Source organism: Rhinatrema bivittatum, chromosome 1, assembly GCF_901001135.1.
Source record: "Rhinatrema bivittatum chromosome 1, aRhiBiv1.1, whole genome shotgun sequence".
Lineage (NCBI taxonomy): Eukaryota > Metazoa > Chordata > Amphibia > Gymnophiona > Rhinatrematidae > Rhinatrema > Rhinatrema bivittatum.
Window position 1 is genome coordinate 116303767 of NC_042615.1, and position 25928 is coordinate 116329694.

Here is a 25928-nt window from a genome sequence, read left to right on the forward strand (position 1 = left end):
ACTTAAAAGTAATTAATAAAGCTTCCTGGGATAGATCTACAGAAAAACATTTTCAAATGGTATGATTGCAAAGGTTGAAGTAAATGAATGTTTTAGCTTGTGTGTAGCACTATGCTGCTGGTGTTCTTTCCTATGTTAAGAATGATTACCAAGGGCGCCTTCCTGGTCTGCTTTTGCTACCCTTATATGAGTCACATTTTAGTATATATATTACATCTTCTTGTGACTTCTTTGCAATTTCTAAGGCAAAAGTAAAATTGTTTACTTTGTTAGAAAAATGCCAGAAAAAGAAGTCTGAGGCATAATCTTTGATTACCGAGCAAGAGGCTTGAGATAGAATTTTGTGTAGTGCAGAACCGTAGGGAACCCTTATTTCATGGGGCTCAAAACATTACCTGCCTTCAAACTAAAAAATTATTGTACAAGAATCTTAAAAAAATATATATATCTAACTGTGGTGTAACCCTGTACTTTTAATTGTTTGTTGAGTCTCTGGAGTCCTCTAGTAGCTACTACAAATGCAAGATAATATATAACAGAAAAATGTTTTTAATTGTACATGTGCGTGGTTTTTTGTTTTTTTGTGTTTTAAACTTGTGTAGCAACCAGCTGCAGAGTTCAGAACCATTTACAGTGTGGTTTGGTAGAATGGCCTTCCTCTTCGCTTTCTAAAGAGCCAAGGCAGTTACAGAGTGAAGATCTGCTGTTTTCCTTTCTTGTGTACACAAGAATGTGCTGATTAAAGGCTCTGCTGGACACAGTTTTATAATTTTATTTGGTCTTTAGTTTTGTGTGTGTGTGGGGGGGGGAAGAGGACTCTCTGAAATGAGAATGTAAATTGGTAGTTCTTAAATGCAGCCACCATGGTCAGAATGTGCACATCTGTACCCTCCTGAGGAAGCAGTGTTAAGCGTCAAAGAATGGTCAGGTGCTTATGTCCAGGGATACAAGAACACTTAGATTTTGGTAGAAAGCATAACTTTTATTTATTAATATAAGTATTCTTGGGAGATGCTGATGCCGTTTCTCTGACAAACTTGACTACCAGCATCTCATTGTATACAGGAAGTGATCCTTCTTTTGTAGATAACATATAATATTGTAGAAGATTCTAGTGTTGCGTGACTGCCCAAAGAATCATTTACATTGATTGTCGTGTCAACAGCATGATACGATCATCCCTAAACTGTCCTGATTATTTTTCCCAGGTTGGGCCCATTTACCATCACTCTATAGATAGCCCTTTGTTCTGTTAGAATCTTGCTGGTCAGGGTAATACATCTGAAGTTGTGTTTACAGATACTCCTGAGAATAGTGCCTTTTATTGTGATAATATAGGCTGAAGTTCCCTCTGTTGGCTTCTGCTTTGTGTGACCCTATGATTAGGCATCACCTTATGGAGCCAGCTTGACTGCCTGTCCAGATGTCCTGGGAATTCTGCAAGTCATGCTCAATAAGTCACTTAGAGTTCATACAGCCAAGGCAGGCTAAGAAAACAGAGGATTCTGGGTCAGTTTCCTTTCTCCATGTTGGGTTTTCTGTTCAGGCACACTCCTCAGCAGGGGGAGTAATGGCGGAGAAGAACCTAATCCTTTCCTTCCGTCAGCAGTGGATATTTAAATTGCAGATAGGCAGTAAGAGAGAGGTCATGGTAGACAAACAGGGAACCCTTTCTCTACATCCCACCTCTCCCCGCTGACTTTAAAGCAAGTGCAGCAACCAATAGGTAGTGGGAGGCGGCCAGAGCAGGAGCGCAGGAGGGGAATGCCTTCTAGTCTGTTCTCTTCCACAGCCATAAAGAGGCAAAGTCGTGTGTCTCTGAGAAACCCTTAAATATCATATGATCCAACACTCTGAAGGGTGTTATATTTTTAAATTGGATCCAAATATAAACATCTGTTAAGGCAAATCATGAGAGAGAGTTGGGAGAAATTCGTTAAACTCTTGAAATTTGAAAGAATTCCCCCACCCCCCCCTTTCATGTGGGCTTTAGCTATAAAGAGGGCAATTGGAATTTATATTTTTTCCAAGAAAGCAACAAAATGGATTACATTTTGTGCTTCCTGGATGGCATGGAGAAACCTGCATAGAGCAGCAATTGCAACTCTAAAGGGGACATCGTGGGATTGGGGGTTGAGTTCCATGTGGGGAATTTGTTCTATTTTGGGTGAATGGACACAAAATCACTGTTGGGAAAACTGGATGGAACTCTTATTGTTTACCTGCCATTGTTTGCTTTGTTTCTCTTTCTCTGGGGACCATTGTTTTCAGGTTTTATTTTACTTTGCCTGGGAATTTCAATATTAGAACAAAAAAGGTTGGTGGAAAAATAATTTGTGTAATACACACCGGAGAATGTCAGTGGATAAGTCATTTTTCTACTGATCTCATTTTTGTTGTAACATTGAAATTTCAATCTAAAAAAAAAAAACAAAACAAAACAAAAAATCTGAAAATGAAAATTAAGGTTATATATATATATATATATATATATATATATATATATATAAAAAATTCAAAGTAAACCACAACAGCATAAAAAAATAAATATGCAAGGACAGTTGAAAATATAACAATTATAAAACATAGCTGTAACCAACTACCAATCTACCAGCAAAAACTGGGAATATAAAAAAAAATACTTTCTAAAAAAAAACCCCAAAACAACCCCAAACTTTTTTGTTAACTTAAATGTCTTTGTATAATATCTATATATTCATGTTATAACCCAGAAAAGGTAGTATTTCCTTTGTCAGAAGTAAAGAGCTTTAGAACCAAGAAACACTCTATGGGGGATATCACTGGCTGTGATTTGGTCAAGATTTGGGAAGAGGGCAAAATCCTCTAAAGAAGGTTATCTTTCATGAAGTAGCATTGTATGCACAACCTAGGTAGGAAGTTATCGGACATAAAACAGAATAGAAAAGTGATACTGGAAATTAGAAGAGAAAAAAATAGTAAAGTTTGCTCCAAAAATTAATTTTATTAAGCAAAAAGCTTCCTATTGACCTGAGCTTATCCTACCTTCATAAAACAAAATTCATCAGGATTTTAAGAGTGAAATCCACATGTATGCTATAAGAACTTGCCAAACTTGGTTAGACTGAAGGTCCATCAAGTTCAGTATCCGGTTTCCAACAGTGGCCAGTCCATATCTCAAGAATCTGGCAATATCCTAAACAATAAATAGATCCTATGCTGCTATCATGCAGTGGTAAGTAGTGGCTATTTCTTAAGTATATTTGGTTAATACGTTTCTTGACTTTTCCTCCAGGAATTTGTCCAAACCTATTTTAAACTCAGCTATGCTAACTACCTTAACCACATATTCTGTATTAAATTCCAGAATTTAATTGTGCATTGAATAAGAAAATTTTCTCCAATTTTATTTTGCATATGCTACTTGCTAACTTCATAGAGAAAATTTGCTTATATCCTATTTGCCATAGATGTGAGAAATTGATATATTTTTGATAATGGTTAGCTATATTTAATTGGAAGGAACATAAGGATGTGATCTTAGGCAAGTCACTTCACTTGCCTCCATTGCCTCAGGTACAAACTTAGGTTTTAAGTAAACTCTCTGGGGCAGGGAAATATCTACAGTAACTTAATGTAATCCACTTTGGAGTGACTGACCAGTCACAAAAGGTTGAATATAAATGAAAAATAATTATCCCCCCTCCCCCATGGAATAGTCTTTCTGCATTGTATATTATATTGTGTATTAATACAAGCATAGTAAAGATACAATGGAAAAAAAAAATCTCATTCAACTTCCGTTTTCTGCCTACATATGTCGTCCTTACCAGACTTCCCTCCACCCTATTCCTTTCGTGGTGCAGGCCTGTTTCAAACCCTTACCCAGCAATCTTTCTGCCCTCAATCCATTCCCACTTATCCCATCTCCTCAACTCATTCGCACCAGTCTCTCTTCCTTTCTCCCTCTAATTCCCTCCCATCTTCCTCTTCTCCCAGGTCTACTAATTTCTTTCTCCTCCCCAGACTCTGGTTCTAGTTCACCTTACTTCTGTTGATGGCCTTCTGCTGTTTTTACTACTTTCTGGGGACTAATGGTAGTGCCCACTCCAAGGGCCAAGATCAGCCCTTTGTGTGTGTGGTGGTTGGGGGGGTGGCGTCAGCAGCAGTGTATAGCCAGGGGCTGTGATCAGCTCTATACTACTGGTGGGGTAGTGACAGTGCACAATCCTCTAAGGGGCCATGATTGGTCCCACTACTGCCTTCTGGTTTTGGCACCGGTGGTGTACAGTCCTGGCAGCTGTGATTGGCCTGATAGCCATAAAAGGTTCAGGGTTGATGACCCAGTTTGACCTAACACAAAATCACCACTCTTCCTATTTTTGCTAATAGTTAAATTGAATGACAGTCCCCCCAAATGCCATTGAACGTAGTCAAAGGATAGCTTGACAATCTTTTGCATCATGGTGCCTCTGTTTTAAAATGTATTTGTGGCTTGTTTGCGCTGCTCTCTGGTAGAGCTCATTTGGTTTATAATTTGTTTTGATAAAGCTAACCAAGTGGGACAGATTAATTATTCATGGTTTTTTTTTTTTGTGTTGCGTTTTGACTTGATGCTGTATAAATAAATCCTAATGTAGGGCTTCTAGGTGAGGGCTAAAAGGAAGCCTGTTGTCTGATAAGTACACACTTGCCTTTTACGTATTGGGAAATGCTTTTGGCTGATCTTACTTAAATCTGCCTGGCAAATGGAGTTGCTGGTGGATTTTCTCTGTTAAATCTACAGCCATAGAAGCTCTAAACTTTTCCTGCAGAACATCATACAAAATCCTAAAGTATGTGCCTTTTGAGGAGATCAGAAGAATGAAAGAATACGCAATGCCTTGTTGGTTGATTACTTTTAGTATGTGTTAATATTGTCTTTGTCCCTAAAACAGTCCTTTCTGCTTTGTGGTTTCTTTTTTTTAATGTACATTGTGTATTTATTTCCTTCTTTGAAGGAAACTTGTGTGCACCTGTGGGAATGCTATACTGCTGCTCATACTGATAGCTAAGACTTAGAGTTCTTGTCTGAAAAATTGATGGTGTTTATATGACATGGGTACTTGCCAGGTTCTTCCCAGGTTCTTATGGCCTGGATTGGCCACTGTTGGAAACAGGATGCTGGGCTTGATGGACCCTTGGTCTGACCCAGTATGGCATTTTCTTATGTTCTTATGACACATTGTTACGTTTGGCCAGCTGTGGGTAGGCCCTGCGACCGGCCACACTCGCCTCTGAATGCCGCTGAAAGGTCCTGATGCTCGACTGCTTCCAATGTGGCATGGACGCTGTCATCTTGCTCCTGCTTTGGGCCACCTTAGGCGCATGCATATTGCACACGCCAGAATATAAGGGTCCTGGAGTGGTGCTAGTGAGATGTCTGTGCGAGCTGGGGTTTTAAATCCCAGTCATGCTTTCCAACTGGTGCCTCAGCAACAGGTCCTCTAGTGCCAAGTGTGTTGCTCCAGCCTTGCTTTGCCTCGACCAACCTTTCCTTTCCTTGCCTCTCATCCTTGCTCCGTATCCTTCCAGTCCTTCTGATTGCTCACCTGGATTTGACCTCTGACCTGGACATTGACTACTACCTTGCCTGCCACCTGGACATAACCTTGCCATGAACCCAGGCTATGCCCTGCCCATTGCCTGCTCTAACTTTTGGCTGGTCTCTAAACTATCTCTTGGGCTGCCCTCAGGACTCACCTAAGTCCTCCTGGCCTCTGGAACCCAAGAGTTCAACCTGGAGGAAAGGGGGCTGATTTATGCAAAGCTCCAACTGGTCTCAAACCAGGGCATGTCTTCCAGCTTTTGCTGGGGTCCTAGTAGGTTCACCTACTAGGTTGCATTGACCTCCACAGCACAAGGGCTCATGAGCTTGATGGACACATTCCCAGCTCTGGCCATTGCTGGATTGGCACTCCAGGTGCAGCAACAACAGGACCAGTTGAATTCCCTGGTTGGCTGCCTCTAAGGCTTAATCCAGCAAGCCCAGCAGCAGCTTAAACATGTTCCTGGAATACTTTAGGGTCTTGCTCATTGATTGGATGCTGTGCAGACCCGTTTTCTTTCTTGGTCCTCGGAATCCATGCTACCTCTTCCACCACCTCCCAGCTATGGTGACAATCCCTAAGGATGCAGGGGGTTCCTCAGTTTTTATGTAAGATGCACTTTGAACTTCAAGCGGCTCGTTTCCCCTCAGACTGTGTCAGTGACATACATAATCTCCTTATTGAAGGGTCTTGCCCTCACCTGAGCTTCTCCCTTGTGGGAATGAGGTGACCCTCTTCTTGGGAACTTCTATAGCTTTATACAACAGTTTTGCCTAATTTTTGACAAGCTTGGTCATATCATCCTCAGCCTTAGACTTGCTACATATCCGCCAAGGTACTCAAACCATGGGCAGCTATGCTGTAGAATTTTGCACTCTGGCCGCCTCCAAGCTTGGCTGGGGTGAAGACAGCCAAACAGCTGTCTTCTGGCAAGGGCTAATTGGAAAAATAAAGTGCGAGCTGGCAGACTGGGATCTTCCACCTTCTTTTGAAGCCCTCATCGCCCTGGCAGTCCACATGGATTTAAGGTTCCAGGAACAAACCCAGGAGAAGTCATCCCACTGACCTGTTCCCTGGCTTCTGTCTTCCAGCACCCCTTGAAGCTCACCTCAAACCCTATGATGGTTATCTCCTCTGAAGAATCCATGCAACTGGGAAGGTCTTGGCTCTCTGGTGCCTTGCAGGGGCATTTCGCTAACCACTGCCCTGAGAATTCTGGAAGACTGTCTTGTCACCTAGCTCTCTCCCCACAGCCTGTGCACATCACCTTTGGGGAGACCACTGTTCAGACTGAGGCATTACTAGATTCCAGAGTGTGGGGGTGGCAATTTTATCTGTGATTGTCATTGCCATAGCCCATATCATTTCATCAGTCTATGGCCAGTCTCTGCCCGGCTGCTTGACCATGACCACCTTTCCCATCACCTTGTAGATCGGTTCACATCAGAAAGCAAAGAGTTCTATGTACTACCCAAAGCAGTCAACCCTGTCATTCTCTGCTTGCCCTAGCTCAGACTTAAAGAACCTTATATTGACTGGTCTACATTGCAAATTATCCAATGGGGCACCTCCTACCAGGAGCGTTTTTTTCTGCTTGGATCCTGCCTCTGGTCACGGTGGCATGGACCATCTTGCTTGGCCTGCCAGGTCTTCTGCTCCAGTACACAGTACTTGCCGACATGTGCACTACACCACAGCCTGGGACTCTGACATCTCACAGCTCTGCTGACTGCCCTGATTTCTTGAAAGCCTTTGTCCTGGAGGTAGAAGCCACTGCCATTGAGGCAGGGGTTGTCCTCACTCAACACGACCTATGAGCCATGCTTTCCTTCGCCAAAGGTTCCCCTTCTGCAGAAGGGGGATCAGTGGAGTGATGTTCGTTCACGTTCTTCCAAAACCGAAGAATTCGTGGCACCTCATCTGGAACTCTAGTCTAACTTCCCAGTTCCCCAGATAGTAAAAGTATTCCATCAATGTTCTCCCCAGAAGTCAAAGACCCTTTTGACTGTTTGCCTGGATCTGACCTCTGCTGCAGTCCTTGACTACTCCCTTGCCTGCAGCCTGTTAGGAATTATTAGGAAGGGAATGGTTGTTAAAACGGAAAATTTCATAATGCCTCTGTATCGCTCCATGGTGAGACTGCACCTTGAATACTGTGTATAATTCTGGTTGCCGCATCTCAAAAAAGATATAGTTGTGAAGGAGAAGATACAGAGTAGGGTGACCAAAATGATAAAGGGGATGGTATGGCTCCCCTATGAGGGAAGGCTGAAGAGGCTAGGGCTGTTCAGCTTGGAGAAGAGACAGCTGAGGGGGATGCGATAGAGGTCTTTAAAATCATGAGAGGTCTTGAACAAGTAGATGTCAATATGTTTACACTTTTGATTAATAGGACTAGGGGGCACTTCATGAAGTTAGCAAGTAGCACATTTAAGACTAATCAGAGAAAATTCTTTTTCACTCAATGCACAATTTAAGCTCTGGAATTTGCCACCAGAGGATGTGGTTAGTGCAGTTAGTGTAGCTGGGTTCAAAAAAGGTTTGGATAAGTTCTTGGAGGAGAAGTCCATTAACGGCTATTAATCAAGTTTACTTAGGGAATAGCCACTGCTATTAATTGCATCAGTAGCATGGGATCTTCTTAGTGTTTGGGTAATTGCCAGGTTCTTGTGGCCTGGTTTGGTCTTTGTTGGAAACAGGATGCTGGGCTTGATGGACCCTTGGTCTGACCCAGCATGGCAATTTCTTATTCTCTTATGAGTGCTATGTTGATGTAATAAAAGGTATCAGAGCTTGCAAAGAATCTAGGATCTTCCCATTCTTACACAGCCTATGCCTTCCCCAATAATCATCCCTTCAACAAACATGCAAACAAGTTTCCTCTCCATACTCTTCAACTTCAATATGCATACTTACTATCTGCATGCAATAGTTTTGCTGTTCTAGATTTTATCACAGTAAGTGTACTGTAAGATATACATATACTCAGTGGCTTGCAAGAAATCATCAGCTTTGTGTAGATTACTAATAACACTGACACAGATTGTTCCAGATAGTATGTTTATTGCAAACCAGTATTCTCTTAAAGTAAATTTTCAATGTCACAATTCATTGTTTCTGAATTTTTTGTAAAATTGAAAAATGCGTAAGTATTCAACCCTTTCTCTCACAGATGAGGGACTTCAGATGGAGCCTGGCACGGAAAACTTTTGTCAAAGTTTCTAGAACCTTTGGCACACTGAGCATGCCCAGTATCCACGCAAGGTCCCACTTCAGTCTTTTTCTCCCCCCCCCCCCCCCCCCATGGTCCCAAAAAGTCTGCTCCATCCATGCCCAAGTCGGAATCAATGACACCCGGGAGTAGAGGGGAACTGCTTGATACGCTGTCCCTCTCTACACCCCTGCCTACATCGTCCAAGGACCGAGGAGACTGTGACCGCTCCTCCATGGTATCACCACTTTCAAGAGTGTCAGGATCCTCAGCCTCATCTGCCCGGGGAAAGACTGGGCCAAGCACCGTGGGAGATCCCGGAAACATCAATGATGGTTGCAGTTGTTGCACAGCGCCCATTCTGGTGCGGCACCATCCTCCAACAGATCCTGGAGTCCCAGGCGTTCCCCACTGATACCAGTGCAGGCACCGTGCCTCCTCGGGGCTCCAAGGATGGCTCATCCCTCTCCATTAGTCCTGTCCTCACCGGACTTCCAGGAGGAGTTGGACCGCAGGATTCAGTGTATGGTGCTCTGAGCCCTACGGAGCGATGAACCGGCCCCCATACCAGTGCTGGAGCCTGCGCCATCTATCTTGATGCCCCTCTCAGGAGCAATCCCCATCATTTGGTCCTCCGAGGAGGAAGACGCACACCTAATGTTGGTGCTGTGATCCCGAGGCGTCAGTTTCCTGAGCCTTTGCCAGGGTCATCCAGCCTTCCAAGACCTCCGGTGCCCCCACTGCTGCCGGGGCCATAGGTTCCCTCTGTGCCCTCGAGACCCTCAGTGCTTTGCTTTGCCCGTCGCTGGTCAGTTGTCATCTCAGACCGATGGGTCCCTACTATAGTTTGTCAGGGGTATCAACTAAATTTCTGAGAAATCCCAGAGAACTCTCTCCTTATGGCCATCATGGGGTTAGTCTGCTTAGCAGGATATACTTCTGACAGAGCTGTCCACCCTCTTAACAGTGAGAGCAGTCGAACCTGTTCCCATTGTCCGGGTCAAGGATTTTATTCAAGGTATTTCCTGATACCAAAGAGACCACCATTCCCTTCAAGGGGGAACTGGCTTTATATACGTTGGATTGCAAGAGGGCTCTGGTCTTCTACTTAGAACACTCAGGCCATAGTCAGTCCACCCATCTATTCATATCTTTCGATAAGAATAGAATGGGAGTCGCGGTGGTTAAACAGACCTTATCCAACTGGTTAGCAGATTGCACATAGCAGGCTGAGATGCAATTGGGCCTTCAGCTAGAAGGTAGAGTTAAAGCTCACTCTGTGAGGGCTATGGTGGCGTGTTCGACCGGTGGGCCCGCCTCCTTTTCTCGTTCCACCAGGTAGCTGGGAGTTGAGGGAACGCCGGCTTCCTTTAAAGGGAGAAAGAGGGCGGGCTGGTCGTCCGGCGCCCCAGATGGATCGATGTCCCCGGGGCGCGGATGTAGAACAGCAAATTTGTTCCCCAGAGAGTCTCATGCTTGGTAATGTGGCCCATTGTCTACATAGTGTTCCCCACCATTGCTCAAGGTTCATCACTTGGTCATTTATTCTTCCTGAGATTGCTGTTGCTAAAAAGTGTGTAGAACTGTATATGTTAATACTTTTCGACTGAGATGTTTAACTCTACTTTGTCTTGTTTCAAAGATACAAAGCTCTAGGTAGTCTGAACAACTTATTGTCAGCAAAAGGCCAGTAACATGATTTGTAGTTTGAGTAATAAAAAAAGAGTGATAAAATTCAGATTTAAAGCTTTTGTCTGAAAATTTGATGCTTAACACATTTGCTAGAATTACATGACAAGGGTTTATTTTGCTTGGGGGTTTGTAACATCCTGTAAATTTAACCAGTAGACATGTGAAGACTCTCAGAACAGCAGTTTTTGTCAAGAGCATTACAACTCAAGCAAAAAAATCAGCTATATTAAATAATCCAGACATCTCCATCAGTGCAAATTGTGGTGGGGTATCTAATTGCAGCTTGAGGGAGGAGCAGGCAGTGGGACCCTCTCTTCAGGAACAAGGTAAGGAGAGGCCCAAGTGAGAGGGTGTATGAACGTGTGTATGTGAGAAATAGCCTATGTAAATGAGAGAGAGGATGCTTGTGTGATGGTGTACATGAGAGCGCGCGCGTGTGTGTGGATGAAAGGGAACTTTTTTGTGTGTGTGAGAGAGCATATGAGGGAGAGGGAGCATGTTTGTGAGAGAGGGATGTGTGTTTGAGCGAATGTGTGTGAGAGAAAATTTGTGAACCCTTCTCTCACCCCTTCTAATCCATGGCAATCTCAGGTTGACTGGAAATCAAAAGTTCCCAAGTAATCCTTATTAGTTGTAATTGTCTGTTATTTGATGTGCTAATGTTTTGAAATATTTTATTTAAAAATTATTTGAATTTTAAATTGGATGTTCTATATGTCAGTTTTGAAATATTCTTTTTATTAGTATGGTTTTACTGTTATTAATTTTATATTTCTTGATTGCATCTATTTGAGGAATAGCGATGTTTGTTTGTTTTCTATTATTAAATGCTTTGAGAGTCTGGCTTGCGGTTTCCAGTTCAGTTTCTGTCTGCACATTTGTATTTATAATTTTGGTCTCTGTTCTGCATGTTTGACTTACATGAAGTATTCTGCTAGCTTGTAGTTTCTGTTTAGGAATCCATAGAAGCCTGACTTGTTCTGTTTTCCTAATAGATGTTTTAAGGGAGTGTTGCCTTTTCATAGGTCTGATAGAGTATGGCATAGACGTGCATTTGTTTTTAATGAATTACACAATTTCAATTAAATTGTGTAATTCGTCATTTGGGGCGCCGAAAAACAATTTTTCTGACATTTTGGAAATATTTGTAGTTAGTGTGCGCTATGGTTAGCGCGCACTAACATGAAAATAGGGACCCATGGGGAAAAAAAATGAACCACGGGAAAAACAGTTTCCCACAGGGGCCCAAAGACAAAGCCCGAACCAATAAAACAAATCGAAGCACATATCTAGTATGGAAGGTTTCCTATAAATTGAGTACATTTTTTGCACGATTTTGTATTATACAATGTTGCTAGTAATGGAGAGAGTTTGTATTGTTACTGAGGTGACAACTGAATTTTTTTTTTTTTCTGGTGGAAGGTATGAAGAAATGTCCTTGTTCTGCTCCCTTTGTTGGAGTTTCTATGAATGCAGGGTATTGTAGAATTGAGGTGCAGGCTTTATATTGTGATTTGTTTCTACTCTTCTATAGAATAATTTTTGATTGTTCTTGAATAATTGTAATAGTGGTTTTGCTTAATGATTTGAAACTGGCCAAGGTTTGTGGTTTGTTTTTTTTGTCACTTAGAAAGTTCTCTCTAGAGAGGCCAGTGGCATGCGTACCCAGTACCTTGGGAGATGGTTGTAGCAGTACATCTTGCATTGTTTGTGGTGTCCTGTCACTGCATATATGGAATTTGGTAACAGGCAGGTGTGGAGAGAGCAATTGGACCCCTTCCAAGATCAAATGAGCAGGGTGGCTTCCCTGTCGCAGGTTTTTCTTTAATTTTCAAAAAATACCATATTAGGGAGTGGGTATTTGGAGGGAAATATGTGCACCAAACCTATCTCCACATCTTATTTATTTATTTTTTTTGTGATGTGGGCCTGTCTCAAATATGCCTCCTTTGCCCTTTCCAATCAGTTTTTCAATCTCTTTGCTCAACAGTCCATCCCAATCAGACCACCTCTCTTCACCAGTCCATCCCCATCAGTTGCATGCTCTTTCCCTCCACCAGTCCATCTCTGCCTACCTGTTTCTCTTTCTCTATCCCTCTCCACCAGACCATTTCCACCAGTTGTTCCAGATCCAGCTCTGTGGTTACCTGTACTTACTGAATGAGTATATTTTCACATTTACTTCTGTGCTTTGCAATTATTTGTATTCCATTTATATTAGTAAACATTACTTACATTTTTATATTATGAATGAGTCTAGTGTACATATAATTTCTTTATTATATTTATAACTTTTTTTGTACGAGGGTAAGTCACAAACATACATGGTATTAATATTCATGAAATTTATTTAAATGCAAAAGATGAATTATTTACTGTGAAATATACAGAATATAGTCACAAGTTTTTCTGGAAAACCCAACTACTTTTCAACGTAATCGTCGCGAACATTTATACATTTGTCCCAGCGTTTGAAAAGTCTGTCAAAACCTTCTGTGTAAAAGTCTTTTTAGCTGGCATCGTAACCAGCGCTTCACCTCTTGTTCCACTTCTTCATCGCTGGTGAAATGTTTACCACCGAGATGGCTTTTCAGTTTGCCAAACAAGTGAAAATCGCTGGGTGCCAAATCCGGCTGTATGGTGGATGTTAAAGAACTTCCCAGTGCAGGTTCGCAGTTGTCTGAGTCTCATTCGAAGTGTGTGGTCTGGCATTATCCTGAAGAATCAGCACTCCTCTTTTTTCCAGATCTGGGTATTTTCTGCGAATAGCTCCTTTAAGCTTTAATAGAGTAGCACAGTAGGAAGCCGAATTAACAGATTCACCACGCTTCTGAAAACTGGTTAAGAGTATCCCATCTCAGTCCCAAAACACAGTCGACATCACCTTTCCTGCAGAAGGCTCAAGCTTGAACTTTCTTGGTGTCTGTGATAGTGGATGCTTCCACTGCATGGAATTGCGTTTCACTTCTGGTTGATAGTGGTGCACCCACGACTTGTCACCAGTAACAATACGTGCCATCATTGATTCACCTTCGTTTGCATGACAGCAGAGACTTTCCAAACAGACGCCCATCCGGTTGTTCTTATTGTCTTCGGTCAGCTGTTTGGGAACCCATCTTGCACAGACTTTGCGAAAGTTCAATGCATCGTGCACTAAGGAATATGCTAATCCAGGAGAACACTCAATTTCTTTGGCAACTTCGCCAATTGTTACCCTCCGGTTAGGGCGAACCATCTCTTCAACCTGCTTCACAGTTGCTTCTGTCGCAATCTCTGCAGGTCGACCAGGTCTGGTTTCGTCATTCACGTTGGCACGTCCTTGTGCAAATTTATTGGTCCAGTTATAAATTGCTTTACGCGAGAGACATTTCTCTCCATATACTGGATACATTTCTTTATGAATGTCTTTTGCCACTAAGCCTTTAGCTCATAAAAATCGGACAACAGCACGTTGTTCTTCGACCGTACAATCTGTCAACACTGCAGCCATTTTCCTTGTGTACACAGCCCCTGCGCATGCACAGTTTAAATAACTATTTATGTACATAAGCACTTCTAAGGTGCTGCCATCTATGGAATATGACAACATTACAGATATGTTTTATTATCTTAGTAGAGAGATTTGTGACTTACTTACTGACTTACCCTCGTATATATGACACCTAACTGCAGGTAAAAATGAAAGAGAAGCATGTGGGTGTCCATAAACATTTTGGAAGTTGAAAAGGGGTCCACACTCCCAAAAAGTTTGGGAACCACGATCTAAGTCTTCTGTGTGTCATATTTTAAATTTACATACATACGAGCAATTAGAAATCTCTCTGAGGTTTGGGGGTCATGTGACTTATCCTGACATGGTGTGCAGGAGTAGCTTAGTGGTAGTGTAGTGAGCTAGGGACCAGGGAAACTGGGGTTTAAATCTTTTCTCCTATAGATGCTGCTTTATTTTTTTTATTTATAATTTTAAAGAACAGTGTACAATTAGAAATATTATGTTCACAGTGTAGGACAAAATGATCTCATTATACAACATTGTAAACAACCGTACATAAAAGTAAAACATTATTATGTACAAGAAAGCTTGCTCCTCATTAAGACCAGAACACAAGTTTGTCATTATTTCCGTGGACCCCCAACCCCCCCTTCCCTCCCTCCCCTAACCTAATGCTGATGTGAGTGAGATGTTGAGTTTGCCAAGCTTGCCACAGTTCCCAGTGGTCCGTAAATTTCTTCACCTGTTGACATCTAATGGTGGTGAGGTTATTCAAGTAGCAAATCTTAGACAATCTCCGGTGTACCTGCTGTATGTGTGGTGGCTCTACCTGTTTCCAAAGAAACACAATTTCCATTCTAGCAACCAGTATTATTTGACGAATAATATGAAGGTGTGGGTACTTTTCTGGCAATAAGGAAATATTAAGCAGGAAAAGGCGGGGTCCCTACCCACATGTACATCTGCCACCTCTGAAATCAGCTGTATGACTGCTGACCAGTAAGAAGCCAATCTAGGGCATTCCCACCACACATGGATGTAAGTTCCCAAGTTACCACATGCTCGCCAGCATTGCGCTGATATACCGTACATCCTATGCAGCTTAACCGGGGTAAAATACCACCTGTAGAGCATTTTATATCCATGTTCTATCAAGGATGCTGATATGGATAAGATGCATTGTGACAGTTGTGCACCAGTCAGATTTGCCTCCAGATCAGCCTCCCAAGCCCAGATATGTACTGGTACAATCTGTATAGGACCATTTAGGAGAGTATAAATACGAGAAATATGCCTTTTAATCTTAACAGAATGCTCGCAGAACCCCTCGAATAAAGATCTACCCTTGCCCAAGTCATCCTTAATCCGTATTTGGGAAATATAAGATCGTACTGACGATAAAAGAAATAATCAGAAGGAAGTAAATTGTTTCTGCTGCAGGTCTGAAAATTCACACACCTTGCCCCTATGCCAAAAATGCCCTAGTTGGAAACAATTATAATCCTCCCACCAGATTGCTCTAGTTCTAGACATCCCCGGGGGAAACTGAGGGTTAAAGAATATTGGTGTACTTAAGTTCTTTCACCCACCAGATGTGATTTCCAATGATCCCAAATTTTTAAAGTGTGCTACAGAGGGAGAGTTAGCTAGCTGTTGTGATCTAACAGAACACGGGAGCCACACCTGGGAAGCTGGGTCTAGCCCAAATAAAAAGTCCTTCTCCAATTGTACCCATCTTTTATTAGTATTATGAGAATGCAAGTCAATGAGAGGGTGTAATTGGGAGGCAACATAGTTGCCTCCCAATTGGAGACTGGGCACACCTAGACCTCCCTCTATCTTTGGGGAGGTACATAATTGAACGTTTAATGCAAGGTGGTCGTCTTTTCCATATAAATTGAAACAATTTCCTCTGCCAGATTTGTAGTGCTTTGACTGGGAGAGTCTGAAATAAATAGCCCAATCTGGGAAGCACATTCATTATGATAGTAGATATTCTACCCAACCATGAGATATCTGTACGTTCCCAGTTTTGGAGATCAGCTAGAATCTTCCCCCATAAGGCCTCATAGTTAATCTTATAGAGATCCTGCAACTTTGCACTAATTTTCACCCCAAGATATTTTAGAGCATTTGGAACCAATTTGAAAGGGAATGCCAATTTTATCTGCCGTAATTGAGTGTCATCCAGGCTAATATTCAGCATTTCAGATTTATCCATATTCATTTTATAACCTGATACAGCGCTAAAACTCTTAAACTCGTCAACCAGGGGTTGAAGGGAAGTAACAGGGTGCGCGATGGTAAATACACTGTTTGCTGATGACATTTTAAGGGTATATTCTTGGTCCCCAACCTTGACCCCTTCAATCTCAGGGTTCCCCCTAATCTTGATGGCTAAAGGTTCCAGATATAAGGCAAAAAGAAGCGGGGATAAGGGGCAGCTCTACAGAGTCTCATGCTCAATACCTAAGGACTTTGAATACCCCCTATTTACTTTGATACAAGTGCTAGGATGGTCATATAGTTGTTGAATCCATGTTAGGAAATGCCCTCCCAGCCCCATATGTTCTAGCACCACAAACAGGTAATCCCAATGGACGAGATCAAACGCTTTTTCTGCGTCCACTGTAAATAAAATCATAGGGTGTAGAGGAGATTGAGCGCGTGCAATGATATCCACCACCCTCCTTACATTGTCAGCAGCTAACCTCCCCGGTACAAAGCCAGTTTGGTCTGGATGGATCAACAGTAAAGCCACCCAACCTAACTGTGTGGCTAGGATTTTCGCCAACAGTTTCATATCCAAATTGATAAGCGATATGGGGCGGTAAGATCCACATTGTGTAGTATCCCTGCCCGGTTTGGCTAAGATGGTTATGCCAGCCTTATTAGTATGCGGTGTGAAGCAACCATCGGTCAAAAGGCTGTTTAACTGAGGCATTTAAGGTTGTGTAATTACCGTTCTAAATTTTTTATAAAAGCTTGATGCTGCTTTAATTTGAGCAAGTTGCTTCATTCTCCATTGCTTCAGGTACAAAACTTTTTTCTGGAGACACAGAATGGGAGAAAAGCCTTATGAATCAGGCCCTTAGATAGTAAGCCCTGAATGAAACTCTTTGAGCATGGATATGGAAAGGCAAGTAATTAAATCTAAAATCCAAAGAGATTAAGATTTTTTTCTAAATTGTTATTTAAAAATATCTTCCGTCCGGTACATGGCTATGCAACCAGCAGCCTTTGGATTTCAGGATTTCTGATATTGGGACTATGTAGAACTATCTCCTTGTTTGCTGTCCCCATTTTATATCTCCTCCCAGCTCACTCCTCTTGGTGGCAGTACTCGGCCAGGGGCCATGCACCAGGACTCCTTCTGGAACATTGCAATCATGAAACTTAAAATCAGCCACTAGGAGTTGCTCTTGCACAATGGCTGAGATTCCTTTCCCCATGGGTCGTGATCACTGCTTCTGCAGCATTCCAGTCCTGGCTGGCCCAGGGAATGAAAGACCTGATTTAAGAATCAAACCCAGCTCTACTGCATAGCAGTGCGCATAATGCTACCACTAAGCTACTGTGCTGGTCTTTCTGCCTTGTTTTTCAACAAATGTGCACAAATAGATGTGGACACAAGGTAAAGCTTGAAGGAATTGGCTTAACCCTCTACTTCAAATTTTTTTTGTTAGAACCTGGTTTTGTGCTGTATATTAAACTAAAGTTAAAATGATTACTAGTAATTTTTGAAAGGCAAGTGATATTTTCAGTGTACTTTGTATTACTATACTATATTATTACTATATTATTCCTCTTGTATTTCAGAGCTATTTGTCTGGAAGTTTGACGGAGTCAGGCCAAACGAGGAGAGTGGTCATTTCTCATAACATGGATAAAGCTTTAAAGGAAGGTAAGTCGAAGTGAGAGGATTTGGTGGTCTGACTTTATTTTTCCTGCTTTGCTAGATCTCAGTGTTTTCCAACCAGTGTGCCTTCAGAATTGATCAGGTATACTGTGGAAAATTCACCACTCTCTGACGCTCAGATCCAGACCAGCACCTGGACTCTGCTCTCAGCAACAAGAATCACCAGTGGTGGCTTTCAAACATGTACTATAGCAGCTCCTTTCTCAAATCATGGGTAATCATGCATGCCTCCCTTTCCTAGCTACAGCATGTTCCTTGGCATGTGGCAATTAAAGGGCAGCAGGCAAGACATGGGTAGCCAAGCCTTTCTTCAGCGCACACATCACCTACTCACTTTCCTTCTTTGAGTCCTTCCAGCCTCTGTCTTATCCCCAGGCTGAAGGAGATGGGGAGAGCGTGCACTGAGCACTAGATGTGACTAATTCTGAGTGTTGGGAGCAACAGCAGTGGAGGAGCTTTAGCATGCGCATACGGCAGCCAGCTAACTAACCGAGCTGGCTGCACAAATCATACCATCTTCTCCATTGCATATAGAGAGACTTGGCCCATTGTGGTAAGTTTGTGTATCTTTGCCCTCTTTCTCTTTGTTCTAAAATTTGGAAGAGAGACTGATGGGGCTTTCTGTGCTTCTCTAGCTCTTTTGATGATGATAGTCTTTTCCGTGTCTGCACTGCTTGCCCCATGAAAGCTTGTGTTCTATACATTTTTGTTAATGTGGGTGTGTCTTGGGTTTGAAAAGGATAAGAGATGCTGCCATAAATGACTGCCTGGAACTGATGAAAAGGGGGGAGCTATTTAAGATCTAGTTCTCTGTGGAATGCAGGACCTGGTGCAGGGTGGTGGAACAGCTTGGCATTGTGATCATAATACAATCAAATTTTAGATCATCACTGGATAAGAGCAGTGGTTCTCAACCTTTTTTCTGTCGGGACACACCTGACAGATGGTTCTCACATGCGTGACACACTGACCCATGATCGTCACGGGGCTAGATATAAAAGTACAGTTTGCATCCACGGGAACCCCCCTGACTCACAATAATGGATGTAAAGCAGAATTATGACATTCCCCATACAACTCACCCTACAAAAAAGCTGTTCTGGTGTCATCTCAGTAACAGCAACTCAAACTCCTTCTACTTCCAGGCTGAATAGCCCTACTTATGAAAAGACAGCAGTTTACCACCAATGCATGTCCTCTTGAGAAAACACAACAAATAAGACTGATAAAACGCTTACATGCTAGTAAAATATCTCATTTCGGTAACACACAGAACCGACCTAACATACTCCCAGGATCTGTAGTAATGCACATAAACTAATCCGCACACAGTTACACCTGTATTATGGAATGCACTCAACCAGTAGCAACCCTATCTATGAAAAGGCAACACTACAAATATTAAATCAGGCCCTAAAAACCAATACACCTCTTATTAGAAAAACAGAACTAGCAAGCAGCTATAGATCCCCACACAGAAATAATTGTAAAACTATACTAATAAGCAGAATAAATGTTTCAAAACAGCTATGAACAGAATAACATCCAACAATTAAAACTCATAAAAAACTATTAAAAATTCTCCAAACACCAATAAAATATTTCAAAAAAAGCAGACACATCACATAATATTAAATAATTAAAATGCAGTCAATCAAGAAAATAAACTTAAAAAGCCACCTTTACTTACCCCTCCAGCAGCTCTCCTACTTCTCTTCCATGCAGGCTGTAGCACAAAGCAGAAGCAGCAGTAGAGACTAAGCTCTATACTCATGGTCCTCTCCTTTGTGCCCCATGTCTCTCACACACACCACCATACCAGTCATGCCCCCATGACCAGTTTCTGTCTCACACACCAATCATCTCACAAACAGTCTTTGACACACACACACCAGTCACCTTCCTGAACAGTTTTTCTCTCATGCCATACACACACAGGCTTCCCACTCCCGTGTTCTACGTACATATACGGGCTTCTCACTCTCATAATCACTTCTCTCGTCTCACACACTCACCAGTCTCTCCACTCCCATGCTTGTTCTCTCCACATGCACAGGCTTCTCATTCCCATAATCACTTTCTTTCTCTCACACACACAGGACAACACACACCAGTCACCTAATCTTCACACACACCCCCACAACACCAGGCTTCTTACTCCCATGCCTTTCTCACATACCCAGAAGTTCTCACTTCCATGCTTTTTCTCTTCTCACACACACTCACACACACACCACACAACGTCACATCCCTGACTGTCTCCACACTCTCACATACAATCAGTCATGTCTTTGAGCAGTCACTTTCATTGTCTCTCACATAAACACATACATCAGCTCTCTCTGACCAGTTTCTCTTAATCACACACATGCTGTCAATCAAATACATTCTCTCACTTACACACAGGCTGGCTGCTTCTCTCTCTTTCTCTCTCTCACTTCCTCTCCCCCCCCAGCACAAATGGTAGCTGCACAGCCTCCTCCTGCAGCCCCCGCAGGCCAAGAAAGAAGAATCCCATCGGCCGCTGGAGGCTCATGCTTCTGTCTCCTTTCTCGATTACCGGCTGCTTCGATTGCTCGGGGGCCGATGTTGCAGCCGCTCCTGCTACTTTATCACGCGGCACGGCTCTTTCTCCTTCCCGCGCACCGCGTATCACTTCCTGTTCCGGGTCATGGGGGAGGGGCAGGCGCGGGAAGAAGAAAAGGCCAGCCACGGGTGCCACAGCTTCTTTTAGCACTGCTGCCATTCCCACTGGGCTTGAACATGCAGATAGCCCGGTGGCAGCGGCAGCAGGGAAGGAAGAGCAGTGGGAGAGACCGGGAGCAAGCGATACACCAGCCGGTGCTTGGCATTTCACTTTAAAAAGGGAGACTGTGATAAATGAAGAAATGTAGTTAGGACTCTTAAAAAGCAGATATTACAGTTCAGGTTGGGATCTGCCAGGTACTTCTGACCTGAACTGGTCACTCCAGAGACAGGATGCTGGGTTTGATGGACCTTGGTATGACTCAGCATGGCACTTCCTAATCTCTGCATGAGGCAAGGTGATCGTTTAAAAATATTATCATGGAAGCCCAAATAAAATGTATTCCATAAGTTAATAAAGGTCAAACCAACACTTGCCAGCGTTGCTAAATGGCGCTGTGAGCAAGGCTATAAAAGCCCAAAAAAAAAGCTTTAAAAAAGGAAAACAAGATCTAATTAGGAAAATTAGAAAAGAGCAAAATAAGATGTAAATATGAATAAGGCAAACGGAGAGATTCTGAGGCGAGACCTTCCAGAAAGGAAAACTAATAATTTTAAACAAAATACATTGCAAGAGAGTCAGTTGGGGCCATTCATCTGGGGAGGGTAAAAGGGGCACTCAGAAAGGACACAGTCATTTCAGAAAACTAAATTCTCACAGAACAAGCAGGATGGAAGTCCTCACATATGTGGTGACATCAGGATGGAGCCCCAATCATGGGACACTTTTGTCAAAGTTTCTAGAACTTTGACTTGCACCTACTGGGCATGCCCAGCATAGCACCAACCCTGCATCCAGCAGGGGCTCCCCCTTCAGTCTCTTTTTCTGCACAGCAATAGCCTCGCGGGTTAAGGAGCTCTTCAGAGATTCCTGACAGGAATTTTTCCTCACGGAACTTCTTTATTTACCCCACAGGGCTCCCCTTATCGATATCTTTGCTCCGCGGTCAAACGGTAAGTGTTTTACCTGCTTGCGGTCTTTTCCCTTTGAGTTTTTCTCTCGCGGCCTACTGGCCATTGACCGGTTAAATTTTGTCGAGACCATGGCATTGGGTTTCCGTCGGTGCCCTGACTGCACTTGAACGATGTCCATCACTGACCCTCACACGGTCTGTGTGATGTTTGGGGTCCGACCATGATGTCCTTACTTTCACCAAATGTGCCCAAATGACACCAAAGGGTCGCAAAGCTAGGCTGGAGAAGATGGGACTTCCCTTTCGGCCCAAAAACCCCAACACCATTGATAGCTTCGAAGTCGTCTGAACCAGTACAGTCTACTTTGCGCCAGCACCAGGAAACCACTGCTGCCTGACCGGCTTCAACTCCGCAGGTGTCACCCCCTCCCCCCCCCTGTTCCTCAGGAGAAAGACAGAGGTGAACATAGAGAAAACATAGACACCGCCACCGTAAAGCTCAGGCCACAGATACAGGCAAGCCCTCGGCATCGATGTCGTCTGAGCCACTGACAAAAGTCCCGAACAGAAAAGCGCCCCATCTTCTTCTGTCTCTGGGTCACCGAGGCATTCCCCCACCTGGACAGGTGCAGGGACTCCGCGATTCCACCTCACTGGTGGACCCTCCGACTACGCCAGTGCTGCCTCCTACTCCAGAACCGGGTATCCATTCCCCAGGTTTCCATGAGGAATTGGATTGGGTGATCCAAGAGGCATCGGGAGAAAGCACTCCAGGGGTTCAAACCTCCATCGATGCTGGTGCCGGTTCCTGAACCTGTCACCGATCTGATACCCGTGGCACTTGCACCGCTATTGGTAAGAATGGACAAGTTAATCGGTGCCCTTCCACCGGTGCATCCGAGAGAACAGATGGCTCCGATTTCTTCCTCACCGATACCCTTGTCATCGGAAGAAGAAGAAGAATCACTGATCTCTATTCCGCCCTCCAGAGTGCTATCACAGACACATCCATCTATGCCGCCTTCGGTTGCACTTCCAAAGCCATCGATGCCTAGGCCTGGACCTTCCGGAATAACACCGTTACTCCCGTCTAAACATATAGGAGCTGGTGATGAGCCATACAATCCCTGGACCAATGATTCATCCCAGGATTCAGAGTATCTACCTTCATAGCCCTCTCCTCCTGATGAAAGAAAGCATTCTCCTCTAGAGGACTTATCCTTTATCAACTTTGTTAAAGAAATGTCTGAAATGTCTGAAACAGTTCCATTCCAGTTTCAGACTGAAGAGGACGCTAGGCATCAGATATTACAACTTCTCCAGTTTCTCAGTGCTCCTAAGGAAATCATGTCTATCCCTATTCATATCATCCTTTTGGACCTTTTAAAGAGAAATTGGGAGCACCCTGGCTCTGTGGCACCTGTTATAACCGTAAGGCAGATGCCACCTATCTAGTTCAGCTAGCCCCTTGCTTCCAGAGAGCTCAACTAGATCATCATTCAGTGGTTTGTGGAGTCAGCCCAGAAGAGGGCACGACTCTCCAAACCCCACTCTTCCATTCCCCCAGGAAAGGAACAGAAATTTCTGGATGCGTTTGGAAGATGAGTATTTCATGGTTCAATGCTCATCTCTCGCATTGCTTCCTATCAATTATACATGACCCAGTATAATAGAGCCCTGTTTATGAAGATTCAGTAATTTGCTCAAGCCTTACCTCTGCAATCCAGGACCAACTTCATGCCCTAGCACAAAAGGGTCTAGATGCTGCCAAACATGAAGTACGTTCGGCAGGTTGATGTGCCTTGTTTGATTGTAATTTATTTATTTATTTTAAATCTTTTCTATACCGTCGTTTGGAGGATACAGTCACAACGGTTTACATCAAGGCACATAAAATTTGATACTGTGATTTGCACATTTACAAGGGTGCCATAAGGTTCGGTAACATAGTGATCAATAATGTTAAATGTAATTAATCATGTCCATGTTTCTATCTCTGTTTTTATTACAGAATTAACTTTAAGATTGTGACTGGTCCTTTAAAGACTACACATTTAGTGAATACGGCAGTGTGTGTGGATGTTATATTGATCGTGCTTTGCCTGTCCCTGGTTTCTATTCTCCCTTCTCTTTCTGAAAAGCTTGTTTAAAGAGCCAGGTTTTTAAACCTTTTCTAAAGGTTTTGCTGTCTTTGTAGTCTTAAATCTAGGGGCATGGAGTTCCATAGTATGGGTCCTGCCAGTGATAGTGCTCTCTCCCGTACCTGTGTTAGTCTTGCAGTTTTTACTGATGGAATGGTTAGGAGTGCTTTGTTGCTGACCTTAGGTTTCTGTTAGGGATGTGTACACGTAGGGCTTTATTTAACCAGTCTGCATGTTCGTTATGTATTAGCTTATGTATGGTGCACAGTATTGTATTCTTTGTTCGATGGGAAGCCAGTGTAGTTCAGCCAGTGTTTCGGTGATGTGGTCTCTCTTACTTTTGCCAGTTAAGACTCTTGTGGCTGAGTTTTGCAGAACCTGCAATGGTCTTAGTGAGGTGAATGGAAGACCTAGTAGAAGTGCATTACAATAATCAGTTCTCGCAAATATTAATGCTTGTAATACCGATCGAAAGTCAGCCGTTGTCAGAAGTGGTTTAAGCCTTCTGAGGACCATGAGTTTAGCGTATCCTTCTCTTACTTTTAGAGATATGTGTTGTTTTAAGCTTAGTTCAGGGTCAATAATTACTCCTAGATTCCGTACTTTTTCTGCAAGTTTTATTTGTTGATTGCTTTTTAGTGTGATTGGACTGTGTTTGATTTCGGTATTTTTTCTCTCTAAGTGTAAGAATTCTGTCTTCTCTATATTAATTACTAATTCCATTTGGTTTAGTAGCTGTTTGATGATATCTAGATACATGTTGGCTAAGTTTAATGTTTTCTCAATTGTATCATCAATGGGTAAAATTAATTGGATATCATCAGCGTATATATAGTGTGTGATTCCCAGACCAGCTAGCAGGTGGCATAGTGGTAGTAAGTATATGTTGAAGAGTGTTGCGGAGAGGGCAGATCCTTTGGGTACTCCCATTTGCAGGTTTGTTTTTTTTTTTGATATAGCATCTTTAATTTGTACCTGAAAATATCTGTCATGATCTGAACCACTTGATAGTTTTGTTGTTTAAGCCTATTTCTTCTAGTCTATTTAAGAGTATGTCATGATTTACAGTGTCAAATGCTGCTGACAGGTCAAGCATCACTAGAATGTAATGTTTACCGTTATCAAATCCCCTCATGATGTTATCTGTAAGTGCAAGCAGAAGTGTCTCTGTGCTATACTGTTTTCGAAAGCATGTTGTGATGGATAAAGGATGTTATTGTTGTCTAGGTGTTCTGCTAGTTGCCTTTGTATAGTTTTTTCTATTAACTTTGCGATTAAGGGTAGGTTTGATACTGGTCTGTAGTTACTTAGGTTCAGTGGGTCACTGTTTTTCTTTTTTAAAATAGGTTTTACGATAGCTCCTTTTTAGTGCGTCAGGCATGGATCCTTCCTCTAGGGATAGATTAACGATCTTTGCTAGTGTTGGTGATACAGTGTTAGCTACTTTTTTTATGTCTGCAGTTGTAATTGTGTCAAGTGCATGGGGTGCAGGATTAAGTTTTTTTAGCATAGTTTCAATTTCCATTTCTGATACTTCATTGAAGGTTGACCATTGCATAACATCTTTCCTTCATTTTAATTACTTGTTTTGCTGTATTTGGGATTTTAGTTTTTAGATTTTTTATTTTATCGCTAAAATAGGGTGTTTATAGTTTCTTAGCTCTTGAGAAATCCTTGTGCATTTCATCCAGGGCTGCACTGACTTTAGTTACTGAAGCATGGGGAATGCAAAAGAACTGTCAAAGGATCTGCAAGCTTTTTCTGTAATAGCTATAAGTCCTAGAGGAAATGCAGGCTCTCATGTGGCAGGTGCAGGGAACGTAGGAACCAAGATGTTTGGACAATGGACATGTTAAAATTATTGGCTAAGGCATGGGAAAGGTGGGTGCTGGAGGGAATTAAATGGAGATTTTTTTTATGCTGCTAACAAAGATGGAATATAAAGGAGAAAGATTGTTTTAAGGAGTAATCCTGTAGATCACACTTTGTGGCTGACAGGATGTATTCTTAGCAGTATTGACAATAACTGGGCAGACTGGTTGCGACAGATCGTTTTCTGCTGTTATTTACGTTATCAGGTGGTAGAGCAAATTGCCAAACTAAATATTAGCAAATCATCAAGACCTGATCATTCTGAGTTCTGAAGGAACTTGTATACAGAATTGCAGACTTGCTATTAGTAATCTCTAACACAGTGGTTCTCAACCTTTTTCCCATCGTGACACATGTGATAGACCACGCTCACA

At 42.7% G+C, this 25928-nt stretch overlaps 1 protein-coding gene across 2 annotated transcripts in view; it reads left to right on the forward strand.

The window, feature by feature from the left end:
* The window catches only part of SNX25 (sorting nexin 25), a 421458-nt gene that overhangs the window by 37305 nt on the left and 358225 nt on the right, over positions 1 to 25928 (forward strand). For both annotated transcript variants that reach the window (XM_029586797.1, XM_029586849.1), the window contains exon 2: positions 17783 to 17867. In XM_029586797.1, the coding sequence (XP_029442657.1) occupies positions 17783 to 17867 (85 nt within the window). The remainder of the gene's footprint in view (positions 1 to 17782; positions 17868 to 25928) is intronic.